This window comes from Brienomyrus brachyistius, chromosome 20, assembly GCF_023856365.1.
Source record: "Brienomyrus brachyistius isolate T26 chromosome 20, BBRACH_0.4, whole genome shotgun sequence".
NCBI lineage: Eukaryota > Metazoa > Chordata > Actinopteri > Osteoglossiformes > Mormyridae > Brienomyrus > Brienomyrus brachyistius.
In genome coordinates this window covers 3,179,418-3,199,593 of record NC_064552.1, presented here as the reverse complement: position 1 = coordinate 3,199,593, position 20,176 = coordinate 3,179,418, and the positions used below count along the sequence as shown (strand labels likewise).

General features: G+C 53.4%; 1 protein-coding gene across 1 annotated transcript; it reads right to left on the bottom strand.

The window, feature by feature from the left end:
* Positions 1-953: 953 nt before the first annotated feature.
* On the bottom strand, positions 954-18,445 carry slc38a10 (solute carrier family 38 member 10). The gene is given in 18 exon segments (XM_048988288.1): positions 954-3,244; positions 3,246-3,381; positions 3,494-3,680; positions 4,285-4,305; positions 5,483-5,578; positions 5,663-6,082; positions 6,227-6,391; positions 8,163-8,325; positions 9,564-9,670; positions 10,009-10,120; positions 10,325-10,507; positions 11,793-11,895; positions 14,605-14,729; positions 16,303-16,446; positions 16,687-16,780; positions 17,298-17,343; positions 17,500-17,617; positions 17,944-18,445. Coding segments are annotated over 18 exon segments (3,123 nt in total). The 5' UTR covers positions 18,034-18,445; the 3' UTR covers positions 954-2,431.
* Positions 18,446-20,176: the final 1,731 nt, after the last annotated feature.

Here is a 20,176-nt window from a genome sequence, read left to right as displayed (position 1 = left end):
GAAAAATGTAAATATAATTTCAACCATCTTGGCACTTCAATGTTATGAAAGGAGAAAATAGAGGCTGTCTGTGCACCAGAGCAGAAAACCCAGTCTTGGCTATAATTATAATTATGTAGATATGTTAACAGAACTAGAGGTAAAGTGCAGTAGTTTTCAGGTATGCTATCTGGCTCCGAATGAGGGAACACAAAATAACGTGATTGCTTGCTGGTTAACTTTACGGACTTTTCCAACTTGAAATATGCTGTCATCGATGGTCATTACCATCGGCATGCTCATTGTAGAAAGACAGGGCTGGCAGTTGAGCACCGCAGCGGCGATGCAAACCATGCATCCGGTGCTGGGTCACGGGGGGCGGCAGCCAGACGCGGCGAGATATAAACCGCGATGTTCAGAACGGACACATGAAAACCAGCTTAATTGATAGGGGACGCGACCTGCGCCTGGACTCCAGCCAGACTGATTACGCCTCGCCGTCTCATTAGCAGCCCCGGTGTGGGGCCCCACACTCCCTCGTTAGCGAGATGTAAATGCCGGCGTGGCCATAAAAACCCGTCACTAATGACTTGTGACAGGACTTTAGCTCAGAGAGCTTGGAAATTACAACTGGCCGTTTAGCTTGTTTTTTAACGTCAGATTCTGCCTTTGAAGGGCGCTACCCTGGGATGGCCTGTTTTTAATCATTTTTGTCTCGCCGACTCACTAATGATGGTTTACAATCCACCAGAGGGTGGATTCTACCAATTCCAGCCTCTATTCCTCGACGAGGGGAGGTTTCTTTTTTGTCTTTTTAACGACACACATTTTGCCCAGGAGGAGGAAAATCTTCACGGGCTTTCCATCTTTCCTCCAGCGGGTGTTTCTCGTATGAATGGCTACCTTACAGATTAAAAGAAACTTTAAAAAAAAAAACCTCCATGAGAAACAATCGCCGCAACAGCAGGATCAAGCATGTTTAAAGAACATTATTTATTGAGATCTTTGATTTAAATTTTTTCAATGCTGTATGACTCGAATACAGTTTATCACATAATCACAGGACTTTCTCCATTTACAAACATCCTTTTTTTGGTAACTTTCTGCGGATCATTTGGTTTTCTATGAAACAACCTTATGGTCGGAGGATGCCAACGTTCAGCGAAACTGTCACAGATGCTGACAAAGACACTAACGACTATATATACTTACAGTTTGTCCCTCAACAGCAGTTCTTGGGGGGCAACGTTAATTATGACCTTTTGAAATGAAGGAGAATCCGTTCGGATCTCTTGGAATGTCTGGCATATTCTAATGTGTACATACACATAACAAACAAGAACAGAAATGTTTACATGACACAGGCACTTAAAGGCAGAAAGCCCCCAAACACCGGAACAACAACAGGCGTGGGACACACTCCATGTTACACAAGTCCCTGAAACACAGCGAATACATGTACATTTATATTAAGGCACAAGGTGGAAGAAACATTCAGAAGAAGAGAATGTGGAATGCTGGGATAGGGGAGGTGCTGGATTCCACGGCTTGAAGGGAAACACCATGTCCATAGAAACCCCCCCCCCTTTCTGGAGATGCACCCAACTGTACTACAGTTTAGGTGTAAATCCAAGTACTCAGCTGGTCCTGTATTTACACTGGAATATTCAACATTGTACTGGAAACAATGACTCTGCAGGGGAGTGCATGTAAAATTCAACAATGACCTCAAAAGGACTGTGATCCTTTGAAAAATGAGAGGCGCAACACGTTTAAATAGGAAGAGTCAGACTAAACGAGGCACCGCAGCACTAATGAGAATATTTAAGTTCTTAAACTGACCTAACTCACGCAGACTGATGTCTGACATAATAAAACAAATCGAAGCCGCTCCCCTCTTTGAAAGCAATCTACACCGTGTACAAAAGAGTTTCATAAAGCTTTTGGTCCTAAATCGCTCCCGGGTGAAAAATACACAGATCGACTATAAAGCAAGATGCATTATAAAAATATCAGTGACTGAAGGTCTTTGGATAAATAGGAGATATCCAGGTGGGGGGGGGGGCAGGGAGGTAACCCAGGGCTCAGAAACACAGGATGCAGTCATACTGTGTCAGGTGACGTCACGTGAATGATGTCGGTGGCGAACCAGCCTCATGGGGCAGGCGGATTTACGGGTAAGTGCCACCGCTTAAGGCAAAGTCACGGAAGAGTAGAAGTGGCTGGTGGCGTGTGACGTCTGTGCGCTCGAGGCTGACTGGACGAAGACCAGGCAGGAGATACCAGGTGTCAGGCTCCAAAGACCATGGAGCAGAGCTGCTGATCTCCTGCGAGCTGCCACCCACATCCCAGCCGACCTGGAGGGAGTGGGCAGAGGACGCTCTCTCCTAAGGGAATGAATACTAAAAACATCTGTGTGTGGGAGGAGGTGGTAGAGGAGCAGGAGGAGGTGTTATCTCTCCTTTTCAGTGTGTGTGGCCTCTTTGATTTGCCGGGTGTGGACCAGTGCCCCCCCCAGGAGCTGTCCCTCCAGAGCAGCGTGAAGATCAGATCCACCCAGTTCCAGCAGGGGCTCAAGCCCCGGGACGCCCCCGGGCCCAACCTCGCGTCGCCTCCTCTTCAGGTCCAGCTCCTCCAGGTGATGATTATCACCCTCCTGGGCCTCCTTACCCACAGTGGCCCCCTGCTCGATGGGCGTCCCCCTCCTCTCCACCTCTTCCTGCAATTGGATGCTTTGCTTCAGGTCTCTTCCAGCCTTTTTGACTGGCTGCTCCTCCCCTTCCTGTGCTCCGCCCGCATTCTTGACAGCACCATCTGGGGCCTCCACGATAGGCCGCTGTGGGGCAGCCCCCCCATGGATCTCCAGCCCCAGGCCCTGTCCTCCCCCCACCACATCCTTTTGGCCCCTCTCCGGCTCCTTGTCTACCTTCTCCTGCTTCTCCAGGTCCCTGTTAATCCTCTCCACCTCTGGATGACCCACAGCCCCCGGTTTCACCCCGGCCCCGCCAACTGCAGCCCCCTGTTTGATTTTAGGTTGGGCGTCGGCCTGGGCTTCTCCTACGGGGGGCCTCTGTACCAGCAGTACCCCCCTGGCCTTTAACTCCACATGTGGTTGTTCCACAACCCTGTCTACAATTACCTCCTGCTCGGCAGGGTTCCCTCCCACTTTGAGGGGAGGTGAATCCTTCACTGGCCTGGAACTGGGCACTTGGGGATCGGGGTGCATGGCGCCCCCCAGAGGTCCAGCCACCCCTTCCTTCACCACCTTATTGGCTGGCTGAGCAATGACCTCCTCCACATGCTCCTGAGTATCTGGGCCAATCTCTTTGACCTTGGCTCCTCCATCCACAGGCTGCAGCTTCTCCTTCTGGTTCTGCTCTGCCTCTGGGCCTGGCTGTCCTTCTTGGGGGGCAGCAAACATAGATCTCAGTGCCTAAACATTACTCTTTGACTGTAGCCCCACCCTCTTAGAAGGGAATCGTATGCGTGTGTGCGTCCACATGCTGGTGCTCACCTGCTCCCCTTTGCTGCTGCTGCTGCTGCTGTTGCTGCTCCCCCCCCCCCTCCGCCCACCCCCCCCTGCTGCTGCTTATCCTTCTGCTGCTCCTCGATGGCAGCCAGCAACTTCTCCTGCTGGTCCAGTAGCTTCTGTTGCTGCTCCTTGATCACCTGCAGGATCTCGGCGTGGTCCAGCTGACCCTCTGGATGACAGGAGGGGCGCGTAAGAGAGCCAACGTGAGGGTGGTGCCAAGGTGGAGTCCGGTCCCACATATCCTTAAGCCACACCTAGCATTCCATCTCCTCTTCTCATGCATCGCCCCCACCCCCTACAGCGACATTACAAATTCTAACTGCATCCTGTTTTGCGTGTTGAAGTCTAGACCGGGATTTTGTTTCAACCAAACAGTTGAGCATAAAGAGTCACAGTCGGAATAAGAAAATCCCGGTGTGGACTTTTACTTTCTGGATCTGAATTACCCAACTCTGCACTAGGGCATCATTTCTGAACCTGGTCCTTGGGAACCCAGGGTCTACATTTTTGCTCCCTCCCGGCTCCCAATATACCTGTAACAGTGTTCTTGATTAGCTGAGAGTCTGGAGGGAGCAAAAATGTGGACTCTCGAGGTCCCAGAGGACTGAGTTGAGAAACATTGCTCCCTATATAACAGCTGAACTAGACAGCAGTGGGAAATCATGGAGAACACAGCCCATCATGTCACTGCCTGACACCTAATTATCTGCAGACATGAAAATCGTAGGACAGTGCGGCTTCCATGACAGAGAGCCAATGAGAAAAGTCCGTACTTGTACCCCGCCGTTTACTCGCTGCGGCGGGGTTCCAGCGCAAAGCAGGTGGAGAGGGGAGGAGAAACCAGAAGGAGAGAAGTGAGCAGGAGAAAGTGGGAGTGACAAGACATCTGCAGAGATCAGAGAGAGAAGTCAGATTCACACCATCTGTGTTCTCGGAGCACAGGCACAGGGTGACTGAGCAGAGCCAGCATCGCACAGCAATACGCGATGCCTGTGTGTCACCCCTGTGCAATTTCTGGATTTCTCCAGAATTAGTGGCAAAATAAGATGGGGCAGGCTGTGTGAACCACTCAGATAGTTTACGTATGCTGTCACAGACATGGAGAGCAACAGTGACCCAGCCACCCTAGAATTACACAGTCAGAGCATTTGGTGGACGGCTTGTGGCTCTTTCACTGCATTCCGTTTGGGTTATATGGGATGCCTGAACCATCCTTTCATTCTGCTCCAGAATACCAGTGATCAGAGAGGCCTGGTTGAATAGCTTGGGGTCCAGAATATTTTTACACATATTGTGGAGCCCAAGTTCAGGTTCCTGCTCTTGGAGCTCTGGGACAAACATCATGAGATCAACCAAAACATGTGCGCAAAATCCCACAGGGCTGCCACAACCCACAATCCCCCAGAACCGGAGCGCAGAGCCTTCCCAGGCGGCCCGCATGCTAAATGTGCCTTTTCTGGGCTTTTTCCTGCTTTTCTGGGAGGTTGTGCAGCTTGCAGGTCTTATGTGGTGAAGACATATAAAACAGACCATGGGTTCAGTGAGGGCATGTAAGGCAGTAGGGAAGCGCCTCGGGCCCACTGCCCTCCAGCTTGGTAACCAGCTTAAAATGACCTTGAAGCATTTTGTCAACGCTCAAAATAAACAGAAGTGACCCGTCTGATTGTTCAGATAAACAGAGGGAGAATTCCCCGCCCCCCAGGGGAAAAGCAGGCTGCTCTCTCTGTACCCAGCAGTGCCCTGACGCCGTCAAAGAGACACGAGCCAAAGGGAGGGCAGGTCAGAAGCCTCCTGTGAAAGAAAGCGTGTGAACCTCTACTCCTCATCACAGCCTGACCACTCTGACCTCGTAGCTCCGCCATGCTCTAGCAAACCATCTTCTGCAGAACCCTGGACACTGACCAGGCTTTCATTACCGCCGCCTCTCTGCCTGCCTGACAAAAATCATACCCCCCCCCCTTGCCCGCTCACCCTCCGCAGCAGCCTCCTTCCCTTCCTCCTTGTCTTTGGGCTCCACAACTGGGACACGGGGGTCTTCTTCTGCGGGAGGGGGAGCGTGATGGTCCCCTGAACGGAAAGCGATGGAAAGGTCAGTGAGCGGACCACCAGGCTGCCCTGGCCGTGCAGAGCCACCCATGAGAAAACACTCACGTTTCTCAGAAGACACTGCCGGGGCCCTGTCCTCTACTCCTCTCCTCCTGTCCTGGGCGCCATCCTTCCCAACAGGCACCCTGTTCCCCTCAGGCACTCTGTCCAAGTCCTTGAAGGGTGGCGCGTCATGCTCCTGTTTCTCCGGAGCCAGAGCAGCGTTGGCCCTGTCATCTGGCTTTGGGACCTCCGCCAGTTTCTCCTCTAGCGCCTCCTCCTGGGCATGCTCCGCCCCTTTCACCAGCTCCGCCCCCTGTGCCAGCCCCGCCCCCTGCTCAGAGTCCTCCCCTCCATCTGCTGCCTCTGCTGGCCGCTTGACCTCCTCCTCCAGCTCGTCCTTATTTTTCTTCTCATCCACCATCACCTTGTCGTGAGGAATTGGGGGCTCATGGCGATGTGCTTCTCCATCTGGCATGGCTATGCCTGTGTGCAAGGATGTGGGTGGGGGGAGGGGGTCCATAAGCATAAGGGACAAACGGCCACGGCACGGAAGAGCTAATGGTAATCGGCGCCAGTACGGAACATCGTTGTACTATAATATATTCATTTGGTGATGCCATGACTGACCTGCGTCTGGCCGGTCCAGCTGCACCTCCTGCCCCTTCTTTCTTTCCGGAATCTCCATGGGAACTTTGATCTGGGGAGGTTCTGGGGGCTCGCCCCCCCCCGCAGGCCGTGCGGGGTTCACCTGCTCCTGTTTCTCCATTGGCTTGTCCAGAACCACATTCTTGACTGTGGGCAAAAAAGGGAGGGACAGTCACATATGGAGGGGAAATCATCTGGGAAAGGGGGCGGAGCCAGTGAACGTGGACTGGAGCCAGTCGCAACACTGGAAGCAGCACAAAAGCAGCAAAGGAAAAGGCAGCCTTCAGTTTAATAAACCAGATATTCATTTATATCTAGTTACAGGTTATATTGTCGTTAAGCAGCAAGTGTCAGAACCAGTTATGATGAACAGACTAATGACTAGCTGACAAGTATTTCCAAAGCAGTGGCAAACAGCTGGTCACACCAAACGTTTGGGCTCAGAGAGCAGCCACCTGCACAGTATGGCCACTAGATGGCAGCGCGCTCCCAGCAAGGCTCTGACACAAGAGCACCCTGAACTACTCAGGGATCAAAGGGACATTTCATACACAGCCGTGCTTTTTATCGCATGCCAGCGCGTTCTGACAAATGCTCACGAGCGCATCTGTCACAGCCACCCGATTCTGTGTTCGACCAGCACTCACACAGCGTGTGCCACCCCTTCAGGGTGGCGCGGCCCAGGGGGGGCTGCCCCATAACCCCAAACATTGTTATATATGAGCCACACCCACCAGGCCAGCCAATCAGCACAGACTGTTGGCGTGCCGATTTTGGGGAGGAGCAAAGGAACACTTTTGTTTATCCAGAAGGAGGACTGTCAGACATTATCGGAAGCAGGATAAAAGTGGCTGCCCCCCCCCCCCCCAGCGCTGTCGACTCGCATCATGCCGGCACGCGATGTTTATAAAAGCTTAAGCGGCTGCCGGCTTTTGTTGCTCTAATTATCGTTTAATTCGAAACAACATTTAATTAGGTTTGCGCTGACAGGTAACAGATTGCAGCTTGATTCTCACCCTGCTGTTTATTTATACGTTTCGGGGGGGGCAGCTCCTCAGCTGGTTCCCATTACAGGGAGCATGTGAATAATTACAGAAACGCGCACACACACACTTTCTCTCTCTGTCTCTCTCACACACACACACACATAAAGTATCTATATTTCCATTCTTGCCCCTGGGCATAACCCTAAATATGTCAACCTTGACCCCCACCCAGCCGTAAGTGAAATACAAGACTCCTGGTATTTTTGGCTTTTTGATTGCATGCACAGATTTATATAAAATTGAGGTTTATATTGGAGGAACCGGAAAAATGTCCCCAAAAGCTAAAAAGTAACAGGTTTTATCACATTGTGGGGACATTTGTTCCCCAAAATGAGGTAAATACGTGCACACAGACAGACAGAGACAGAGACAGACACACACAGAGACAGACAGAGACACACAGAGACAGAGACACATAGAGACAGACACACACACAGAGACACACAGAGACAGACACACACACAGAGACAGAGACACACAGAGACAGACACACACAGAGACAGACACACACAGAGACAGAGACACACAGAGACAGACACACACAGAGACAGAGACACACAGAGACAGACACACACAGAGACAGAGACACACAGAGACAGACACACACACAGAGACAGACACACACACTCACTCACATGCACACATGGTGACAAACAGCTTGTCAGTCCAGCAGACAGAGAGAAGCCGCTAAATTGTCCTTGAGCTGCCCCCCCACCTCATGCCACACAGAGACTCAAATTTATGCCTCTCAACAGCAAGCGCTATACAGAGTCATTGCTCTCTCCCCCGCCCCCCACCACCGTTTACCCTCCTCCTTGAGCACCAGTATGAAACAGAGGGCCGCCAGAGTGACACCCCCTCCCGCCTCTCACCTGTCTGCAGCTGGGGCAGCTCAGCCTGGCCCGGGTCAGGCTTGGCATCGCCCCCAGGCATGGGGGCTGGAGGCGGCCGCACACTGTGACTCTGCTGCATCGACACAGAGACCGTAGTGAAGGTGCTGATGAGGAGGATGCCCAGGCCGACCCAGAGCACCAGCTGAGGGGGGGGTAGAGAGAGACACACAGCTGTAAGAAAATAGCAAATAGGAAAACGTTTCCAAAATGGGGAGAAGACATGGGACATTTTGGGGGGGGGGGGGCACCAAACAACAAAGTAGCTGCTCAGGACAATAATGGGGGGGTCCCTGTGTTCCCCCCCCCCAGCTTTGTTTCTTGTCTCTTTCCAGTAAGCTACCGTGGGGGGTGGGGGGGTGCACTGACGATAATGTCTGCTCCAGCCCCTCCAAAAGCCGAAAGGTGGGTTTCAGGGGGGGCCCCTTGAGGGGGCGGGGCAGCCATGAAACACCCCCCCCCCCACCAGCTTAGTTGGGATGTGACGTTAAGTGTTTAACAGACAACCTTGATGGGGAGGGGGACACATTGATAAACAAGCTGAAGCATATAAAAGCTTTTATCCGCCCTTGGGCAGTGGGGGCGGGGCATATTCCAGACATACAATACCCCAGAGTTAGTCCCACCCCCACACACCAAGACCACTTTTATGGGCCAAAGTCAACAGGCAGGGGGCGACAAGCGGCAGTCACATGATCACAATCTCCTGCGGATCCCAGATCACCCAGCGGGGGCCTGGCAGGGGAGAGACGGGGTGTGGGGCCTCATGCTCATCTGAGCCAAACAAGCCCCCCCCTCCGCACTCTGATCTCCTTCCCTCAACCACACACCCCACCCTGCCAGACTCTGGTTCAACAGCACTTCCCATCTTGCTCTCCGCCACTGGCCGACCACTCGGACTGGCACCGACGCCCTGTAAATAACCCCCCCACGGCCCGAGTCTCAGCGGCAGCCAATCCACCGCCCCCCCTGCCCGGCCCCACGCTGTAATTACATCCTGTCGAGGAGAACAGGTCACTCCCGCCTGGCGGGACGGGCACAGACAGCTTGTGAAAACTGAGAGCATAAACCCCCCCCCCACGCCTTGCCCCCAAAACCTGGGTCCCCCCTGCTCACCAGTGAGCTCTATATCCCCCCCCCCCCGTTGGCCACAAACAGTCACTACACTATGGGGGGCCAAAGTGTTTTTATGAGCGGTGCTCCAAAGTTTGACCACTTACGGTAGTGAGCATAAAGAACCCCCTCTTAACTAAGGACCCCCCCCCGAAACATAGGGATCACTGAAACGCCTCACGTCCTCCCCAGCACTAAACCACAGCTCGGCACTTTACTGGAGTTTCCTCAAAGGTCCAAAAGAAAGCAGGGGGTCGGTGGAGGTGGTACCAGGGCACTGATGGTGTTCTTCTGGATCTTCTTGAAGATGAGGGCAGGGCAGATAAAGCAGATGAGGCTGCCCATGGTGGCTCCGGTCAGGCCCAGAATGGTCTCCACTGAAGGAGGTCAACACACAGACGGTCAGGGCTGTTTTGCAAATGGACACTAATTCCTCGCAAGGGGCTCTGCTCCTCTTAAGAGGAGACACTGTAGATCCCCCCCCCCCCCCAACTGCCCAAGAATACAACCCCCCCACACACACACACACACACACACACACACCAAGGGGATGTAAAATATTTAAAGAGAAACAGGGTTCCAGGGCGACCTGTGGTATGACTGCTGAACACAGTCCTCAGTCGCTGAACACTGCAATGCACCACGCCACCAGCAGGGGGCAGTGGTGGCACTAATGGTAACATGTGCATGCGGATTCGTTCACCGTGGGACTCACCATTGGGAATGAGAATGCCACCCAGCATGGTGCCGAACACAATGGAGAGGGTGATCATTTTGAAACGCAGGGGTGGTATGTAGCCCCCGGCAGCGAAAGTGCCATCCTTTTGCTGGTGGAGGGGGAAGAGAAAGAAGATCAGTAGGAGGGGTTAAAAAAAGAGAGAGAGAGAGAGAGAGAGAGAGAGAGAATAGTATGCCCAGGGTGAGATCTCAGACGACCAGAAAGGGAGGGGCCTCATACAGAAGAACTTTATGATGATGTCGTCCGATGAGGCCCAGGAGCCCAACTGACACTGCCTCCGGGGGGGGCTGACCTGCTGCTCAAAGAGCATGGTGTTGATGGCCTGCCGGCAGGGCAGGATCATCATGGGAAAGCCCACGGCCACCGACATCATGAAGCCCACGCGGATCATCTCCGTCACCAGGTTGGAGGGGAAGTTCATGAGCACGTTGCCGGCGATGATGTCGGTGAAGCTCACATAGCCGAAGAAGCCAACCTGGAGAGGCACGGGGGAGGGGGCTATCCTGAGCCTTCTGTTCCATTCCCTAAACACCCCCCGCCCCCCACCGCCACCTGACAGCCCCGACTGTGATGGACAACCGCAAATGTAATCCGTTCCCTGAGCGTTTCTGTTAGGGGTGGGGGTTAGGGAGGATAATGGGTTTGTGCCGAGTGGACAAATCACACACAAACAGGAGTGTCCCTACTTCAAGGACAAGGGAGGCCCAGCTCACAAACCAACATCTGTACACGTAAAAAAATAAGTTAAAAAAGGCCCCAGTCTTGATCTCGCGGACACACTGACTCATGGCCCCATTCCGGGACGCTCCCATCCCAAACGCCATTTACAAAGATCCAAGTTGGGTCAATATTCGAACCCGAATTGCCCGGCGTTCAAACACAGATGCGTCACGGATTAAATGAACCGTGCCGTTTAAGAAAAAGCACTCTGCATAATTACTCACATCACTCACCGAGTCACGCGCCGCGGGGTTTCACCAAGACCCGCGTAGTGTGCGGGCGCAGCGCAGACCTGTGACCGACACGCGAGGCAAACCTGCGGCTAGCGGAGGGGGAAGCTCAGCACCCTCCACGTGCTAGAGGTCCCCCAGGCCAGCAGGTGGCATGACGCTTTGGGAGCCCCGTCAAAAAAAATCAGTCTCAAGTTCACCCTAGGCTTCGGGAGGGTACAACATCTCCAGCACAGACGCAGAGACGCACGCGCGTCGTTCTTCATTTTCAGACCTGGATTGAGACGCCGTGGGCTCTGTCAGAAGCTACAGGGCTAATTGATTCGCTCCTCCCTCAGCTCCCCCCCCTCCCAAAACACTCTTTAAGGAATCATCCCCAAAGCCTATAATTACACACCGTGCCGCCTGACACCAGGCCCTGCGGCGGAGCGGGATTGGTTACGCCTGATGCTGTTATTATTACAACAATCCCTCATTGGCTGCTCCATCACCAGCCTAGCTAATCACGGCTGGCGTTCCCGTGTGAGCGAGCGAGCGGCACACGCCACCCGCTTGGCATTACTTATTACCCTAACCCTTACTACCACAGCAACCATTATTAATCTCTTACCACTATTACTATCACTGTTATAATGATTGTTAGTATCGCTCAGATGGCAGCCCCTGCCCAGCGAAACCAGCCCTTTCACCTCCCCCGAAACACCCACGAACAATTCAACATGCAGCATCTCGGAGCCTGAGCAGAAGACGGCACAGGGCTCCAGGGGGCGCTGTGTCACGCACGGCTCGACTAAGTCTACCCATACTCACTGTGACGTAGAAGGTGGTGACCACATTGAGGGAGTAGGTGAAGATGGTGCTCATCCGCTTGACCGAGGGCTCGTCCAGGCTGTCGTACGTGGGCAGGACCTGCCTGCAGAGAGGGAGAGGACACACCCTGTGTGTGTGTGTGTGTACGCATGTGTGTCTGAGAGAGACACACACACACACACACTCGCTCGCTCGCTCTCACACTGTAAACAATGGTGAGATTCACAGCATAGACTGTCCCCGACTTACGTCGGACAGGCTGTATGTCGCCATGGACACACGTCCGAATGTGAAAATGACACTGATTTGTGCGTGTGAGGCTGAGATGGTCACACAGTACAGTAGTTCACCACTGCAGCTATCGTACGGCATGCAGCCTGCACTAGGCAGCGTAGGGCTGCCAGGTGTAAAGCCGCCCAAAAAAGATTTTTGAAATACATTTACTGTATTTAAAAAAAATATATAAAAAATTTGCATGTGCAAGTTGTCAAGTCAAGGACAGTCATCTGTAAAAGTATAATAATATGGAGAGAGAGTCAAACCCAGCCATGAGAGGAGATAAATGCAAAGAAATGACGACAGAGGTACTCGAACTGCCGTGGACACCAACAAACACACGAAACAGACTCACAGACCTCAGGAGCAACATCCGCGTTTCCAAAACAAGTCAGGCTGGTGGCCACGCGCCTTGGGTCATGTGGCACCCCTGGTGCAGGACACGGAAGCACACAGCTGAGAGAGGGTTTAGCATGATAGGAAGAGGGCCACGTGGGCGGGGGCAGTTAAAGACGTGTTATTTTTCTGGAATCGAAGAGCGAGAGGAATGATGGGGCTGTCGCCTCAACAAGCCGCGAGAGCGCGAGCTGCAGGACTGCGGAATTTACCGCCACTGTCTATCCGAGCCGAGCCGCTGATCACGTTTTAAAACCTTATAAAGTTTCTTGGCAGTCGGTTTTTGCCAAGCCTCCCCTCTTAGAGGGAGCGAAACCTAAAACAGCCCCTCTTATTTTCACAGGCCTTTACAGGACTCCTTAAACGCAGTCAGTCAATCTCAGCACCACTCCATCCCGCAGGCCGCATAAACACGACTCTGGGGGGACGCCTGCGGACAGGTGAGCTATTGGCAGGGGTCAGCCCCACGGCCCCCATGCCCCACCAGCCACTAGTGACCAAGGCTCGGGGGGGAGGGCAAAGGTTATTGATTGGCTGTGTGTTTCACGCGTCATCGTGCCACACAATTTCACGGCTCAGGGAGCGACTACATCGCAGCGTCCCGCTGAAATATGGAGCCACTCTACGACTCCGGGGACTTTCACCGTTTTCTGTCCTGCATCCGACTACAGAGAATACGCAGTAATGACACTTAACGGGAATAATAACGGCACGATCCAACGAATTAGCCAGCTCAACTCTCTTAGCCAACCACGCGCTGCAGATCTCAAGGAGCGTCCATGGTACGGTGGTGTGGTTTCTCTCTTGGGGGAGGTGAACAATTAAAAATAATAATGGAAACAAATCAACAATGACCAAGAGTGGCATCAACCCATCCTCTCACCAGACACCCAAAAGACAAGGAACAGGAAACTGGACAGGACAGGTTGGGGGGGGGGGGGGGGGGAGCGACAGGACGGGACACGGAGCGACAGGGCAGCAGAGGGCAGAGCGGGCAGCAGAGGGCAGAGCGGGCAGCAGAGGGCAGAGCGGGCAGCAGAGGGCAGAGCGGGCAGCAGAGGGCAGAGCGGGCAGCAGAGGGCAGAGCGGGCAGCAACAGGACGGGACTGGGAGAGACTGCGGGCTGCGAGAGGGTGGGGTGGGTGACAGAGGCGGAAGGGAAGAGGGGGAGCAAGGCTGAGATTACCCCCCACCCAGAGCCCTTTCTGCCCCCCTAACACAGTGTTTCTCAAACCAGACAAAAATGTGGGCTGTCTGGCTCTCCCCGAGGACAGGGTTGAGAATCACCACCTTAACAGTGCACTGTACCTCACCGGCTAGCCTACTCATGGAACTGAGCCAGCCCCCCCCCCCGCCCCAGCATTGCTTCTCACCCCCCCCCCCATCTGCTTACTCATTGTTATCTACAGACACCCCCCCACACCCACACCCAACAAAACCCGGCTCTCCCTTGGCTGAAGATAAAACAGTTGCTGTTTGCCACTTCCTACTCTGACGCCCTCGGTCAGGTCGACCTGACTGTGCGAATGGGATGGCAGATGCCCCCCCTCTCCCCACACACACACACACAAACACACACACGCACACACACACACACACACCGCGACATGGTGCCAGGAAGATGGCGGTGGGCAGGGAGCCCCACTGAAGTCGAGCCAGAACTTGGAAGTGGTTTCTGGCCTGCTGCTCCCCACCGCGAGCGGTTCGGGGAGAGGGCCAAGGAGAACTGGCATGACGAGGGGGTGCAAGTGGGGGGCAGGCTCGTATCTAGGCCAGGTTTTCTTACAAGCTACAAACACACACCGCTGGTAAAATGCTTAACCCTGTCATCTCTTCCTGACGCAGCACCAATAGAGAGAAGAGGGTTTGGGGGAACAAACCAACAGGTGGTGCAGCTGAGCCACGTAGCAGAACAGAACAGCAAGATGTAAGCAGTTATACAACAGACCCCACCCACACATGGATTAGCCAATCAGTGTTCTGTTCTCCCAGGCAGGGGGGTGGGGTTTAAAAGACAGATTAAAGGGTTTAGCTCAAAAAGGGAGCACGCAGCAGCACATGTCCCATATGACAGCTGACCCCCCCCCCCCCCCGCCAACCTCAATGCTTGGGAGCAGGAAGAGGAAGGGGCGGTACTTACGACTGACAGGCGAATGCCATGCCACAGATTGGGATGCAGCGAAAGACGCCGTCCCAGTGCATGTAAGTGACCAGCTTCACCCACTGCCCGCTGATGAGACCATGTTTGAAAGAGGAGAGCACCATCTGCGTTCGAGGGAGGGGAGAGCAGCGAGGTCAGAGGTCAATCCTGCCACTCTCTGGGCTCCAGAGGAAGGGATGGTTCCAGAGACCAGAGAAGGGCAGGCTAGAGATCCCATGATTATAAGTTCTGCCCCCAAGCCCTGGCACTATTCACGGCGGAGCACCACTGTCCAAAGCACCAGAACCAAGGGGAAACCTGGAGGCGGCCCTGGGCTCAAGGGCCACCAGGGGCCCCTGGGAACGAAGAGGAGAAACCAAAAGCATGATCTAGCAAGATGAGGTGGGTGTGTTTCTGTTCGGGGGGGGGGGGGGGACAGCACAATGAGAGCAATGATTTTGATTGGCATCCGCTTCAGGTGAGGGCTTCCCAGGTAACCAACGACGCCACCTCCGTACCCCCCGCCTGTGACACCCCCCCAGAGACTGAGCTGAGATGGGGTAGAGGGAGTCCAGGCACGAGGGTGTAGGTACTGGTTTAGATCTGCCCCCAGCCCGCCACACACACGCACCCACATACACACGCGCCCAGAGAGAGACAGGATGGAACCAGACAGAATCTGGTGCATGAGCAGGAGGTGCGGAAGGGGGCGGGGCTTACGGTCTACTTACGGATGGCAGCAGAAGGTGTTGGCGATTATGGGCAGGCACTGAACGATGCCTGAGCCTCGCCAGAGGTGCACACGCTCCGCCCACGAGCCACTCGCAAAGCCGTAACGCAGAGAGGACAACACTATCTAGGGGGCGGACCAGCGCCGCGGGAGACGGAAGGGGGGTGGGGGAAACACATCATGGAGAGGGTTAGTGGCCGGGACAGACGCCCCCCCCCAGCCCAGCCCGGCCAGGACGGGGATAGCCAGGCACGAGCAACGCAGCAGCCAGACACCACTAATCAATCCTGGAAATGTTAATTCAGAAAACAAAAAAAAAATATCGTTCTACCCAAGTACTGTAAATATCTTAATATACTGAAGCTCCACAGTCAGTAAGAGCGTGTTAGTTAGGGGGCGGGGCAGGATTATTACCCAATCAGCATGCAGCTCATAATTAAGTTCATGATTAAATAGAGAGATGTAACAGCCAGCGGCAGGTCAACAGCGCCCTGCGCGGCCGCATCTGCCACTTGACGATGTCACAGGGGCGCGCAGCCCAGTGAGCGGTAACCGTGACAGCAGATGCTTTGAACGATGGTGATGACAGTGACCGAGAGAGAGGTTCGAGAGGGTGGGGAGGGGAGGGGCGGGGCGGGCCGCACTGGTTCTGAGAAAAAGCGGAGAGTCAGCCTGCTCTGAAGCAAGAGAGGTGACATCATTCACACACATTCGCAGGACGCGTGCATATGTGTGTGTGTGTGTGTGTGTGTGTGTGTGTGTGTGTGTGTGTGTGTGTGTGTGCAATGGGTGACCTCTATCACTGTTGCATGCAGCCTTACCAAGGCAGCCACGTCTCTCCAGTTTGGCGCCAGTCTACTGGCCGCAAGTACAGTCTGGGCTTTGGGGGGGCGGTGGGGGGGGGGGGGGGGGCACTCAGCTGCTATGGACATACGCTCCACCCTGGCTGTGGGCGGCACACAGCTCACCACGAACATGAAGAGCGCATAGAACATGAGCGCCATGGCGGAGAAGGACTGGATGGAAGACATCATGTTCCTCTGCAGGCTGAGCGGCAACACGATGAAGACGGAGACGACGACGAGGAGCACCACGCGGAAGCTTCCCGTCACCTGGGAAACGGGGTTCGAGAAGGATCAGCGGACCAAAACAAGAACGACAGCATGCGGCAAACACCCATTCCCGCACAACACAGACGAGAACATTGTCTGGTATACGAAAAGAAAATGTGCAAACATAATTAACCATTTAAAATATAACTATTAAAAAATTTTGCATAAAAATGGAACATATATTCAAAAAGAGTGATGCATACATGGAAACGGATAAAAATCAAAACATGTCTCTCTCACCTGAAGCCCTAACAGCTGTGCAAAGAAATTGGAGCCCAGGTCAGCGATGACAACGTAGAAAGCGATGCAGGTACCCAGCATCAGGCCGATCATGCTGCAAGACAGGAATGCCACTCAGCCACCAGGGGGCGCTCCGCTCCGACTCATAAATCAGTTTCCCAAAAGCAGAAAGTTCAGGTCTAGAAAGTACAAATCCAGAACAAGATTTTGTTCCAATCAATGTGACTCTTTACACTCAACTGTTTGGTTGAAGCAAAATCTTGGTCTGGATTTTTACTTTCTGAACCTGAACTTTCCTCCTCCGGTCCTTCCCAACCCGGTCCTCATGGGCCCCTGTAGAGGAGGGAGCACAAACGCGGACTGCCAGGGTCCGTGAGCACCAGACTGGGAACCACTGTCTTAAATAACCAGCCCGGTCTCCCTGAACTTCACACAGCCTATTCCGCCACCCGTATTGCTTATTTCAGAGCAGTGCCATCTGCTCTCTTTAAATAATCAAGACTGGAAACAAAATGCAAGGAAATGACGGCAGGCGGCTGAAATGAAGCCCCTTGTTCAGTCTGCCTGGCAGGAATGGGCGCCAACGTGGGGTGACAGCAGGAAACACTCACCTGGTCTCCACCAGCATTTTTCCTGCCTTCCCATACGCATGAAAAGCTGCAGATACATAAATACAGAAATTGGAGAGAAATGGATTTATTACAGGGTTACTAATACATTCTAACCGTAATGCATTTCGATATTAATGCAGCATCTCCGGAATGCTCTATGGGTGTCGGTTGCCACTTGTGTCATACTACTGGCGAAGCTCACCCAGGCCGGCGTAGGTCCTACGCTTGGTGCTGCTGGCTGAATGGACCAGGAACATACAGGACTGGTGCGTCATCCAGGAGCAGAAGAAGAGCAGCAGCGTGCCCAGCACGATCCCGCACTGCAGGGGCGCACACAAGGCGGCCGGTGAGAACCGACGCGTGGCCCCGACACTATTTCTTCGCGTTTTTCTTCAACCAAGAGCTGATGCAAAGCAACTTCGCCGGAGTAACGCGCCCAACGGCCATAAACAAGGGTATTTTAGAAATGCAACATTCAGGTAAATCATAAATGATTTGCAGCAGCTCAGTTATGACACGCTTCTCTCCCACATCTGTCGCACGCGAACGGCGACAGTGGAGGCTCAGTCGTGCCTTCCCCTGTCACTCGTCAAACGTCACCCCTACCATGCCAAAGCTCCGCTCCGCAGACACGACGCTCACCCACCTGCTTGAAGCAGAACGGCATCGTTAGCACGCTCACGCCGACGATGCTGTTCACCACGTTCATAATCAGACCCCAGTTTGAGCCCGTCATTTCCGCGGCAGTTCGGGGGGGGGTTCCCTTTGGGGGTGCTGTATCAAACTATGTTTTCAGCTGGAGATTCGATAGCTGTGTTTTTCTCTGTTTTATGAAGCACGACACAGGCACAGCTGGGTACCGCCGAAGCTCCTCTGCATGTCAAACTCGGCAGAATCCTTTCCCGTCCAACACCAATAGCGAGACTTCCCGAGACAGCGACATTACAAAGCACCAAATGCCAGGCCTCCTACGTTTACGCACTACATGAGAGACATTTTCCCGATAGTTTAATTTTACAAAACAACGAACTTCGAGTTATAAAATCCGTTTTCCGAACGTTACGTTCGTCTGTCTCGCAGTTTCCTGGGTACGTATCCAGGAAGTATGAAGGGAAAACGGAGACACACGTCGACAGGAAACGAAAGTCAGCGCCGCCGCGAGGGGCGCGGGGCCTCTACCGGGGACGGCTTCTCTGCTGCCCCTATCGGCCCGGATGTTTAACGCACGACAGAAGTTTTTTATTTCAGTGTTTATTGCGTTGGTTAATCGACTTTTTTTTTTGTTACAACGTTTACTTTGTATTTGTCTCATCCCGCGCAGTAAAAGTTCTGTATGTGCAATTAAAGTAAAAACCATAGAAGTCGATTGATTAACGATTTTTATGAATCACTTTTAATTTGTAAACAGAAATACAACAGTGAAACCCATCTCTTTCTCACGCTGCCGATCCAGTCCCAGTGTGTACAGGTCAGTTCTTCTCAGGGCGTACACGGAAACACACGCACACACACAAAATTATACATGAGGAAAAATGTAGACTGACCACTCCCTTAAACAGGACACCAGAGAAAACCCACAGTAACCCATGGAGTACATGCGAACCGCACACTCATAGAGCTTGACGAGAATTAAATCCACATCTCTGACTACATTCCCACACACCCAGTCACTGTATTACCCCATAGGTACAAAAGCTTGATAAATGTGTTCCACCCTGTCCAGTATAAAAGGAATTGGTTTTTTTAATACATCAAAGAAAATGAAATGGACTGTAATTTTTATCCAGTGGGATAAAAATCACGCGAAAAGAGTAGCGTGCATTTAGACAAAGACGTCCTTAAATCACCTCCGTCTGCCGAGATGGATGCTGGTGTGCCGACGGAGGGGGCGCGTGCCGTTTGCGAGCGCGTGTGTGGATCCCGCAGCCATGTGCTCACATGCAGGCTGCGTTCCAGGCAGACATCGTCACACGCATTGAAGCATACAGCTTATAGAGCATCTGTGGCTGACTGTGAAGTCAAGTCTATAAAAAAAGAATCACAACTCCCTGATTAAATGGTGCTATCAAGTTTACGGCAGAGACAAGGGCAATTATTCCATTTTTAATTAGTCTGGGACCCCGCGGTCCCAGGAACCGGAGCGGCGCGATTAAATCTTAGCGGTCCTGCGTACGATCCGGTGGGCTTAGCGGCAGTTTTAAGTTTTAGGAAGCGGTGTGGGTCTCGCAGTGATGGAGCGCACCACACGTGTTTCATACATGTGAAGTAACACTGGATCGGTGGGAGAGGGCAAGGGAATGCAGAGAGGGGCCGGGTGCTAGGACCAGGCTGGCTGGGGGTGGGGGGTCATGACCTCGGTGCCATCCCCAGGGAGGGAGTTGGGTGAGCAGGGGAGACCCGACAGGAAACTCCTGGGCTTCGTGCTCTACCACGCCCCGAAAACCAATCTGACAGCTCCCCCGACTGGCAGGGGCCCCCCTCTCATCGCACTTAATCCCCGATGATGGGCCTGATGCCGGGGGCAGGATCTGGTCAGCGGTGGAACCTGGAGAGGGCAGAGAGGTTAGATATTGGAGCAGATTTTAGGGGAAAAAAGAAGGAACTTGAGGAGGAGACATTCCAACTGGGGTAGAGGTAGGAGGGGTGGAGTCAAAGCTGTGGGTGACCCCTGACCTCATGGTGACCTCAGGTCAGCACAGGGGTTAGTTGGGGTGGGGGAAACCCACCGTGTAAACTGGGAAGGATGGGGCTCACACAGGACCTGAAAGCAACCTTTTGTGAGGTCAGACCCTCAGCCTAAGGCAGAGGGGGTACCTTTTTTTGGGGGGGGGGGGCAGGGGAGTATATTTATGCGTGTGAGTCAAAAAGAGAGCACAGCT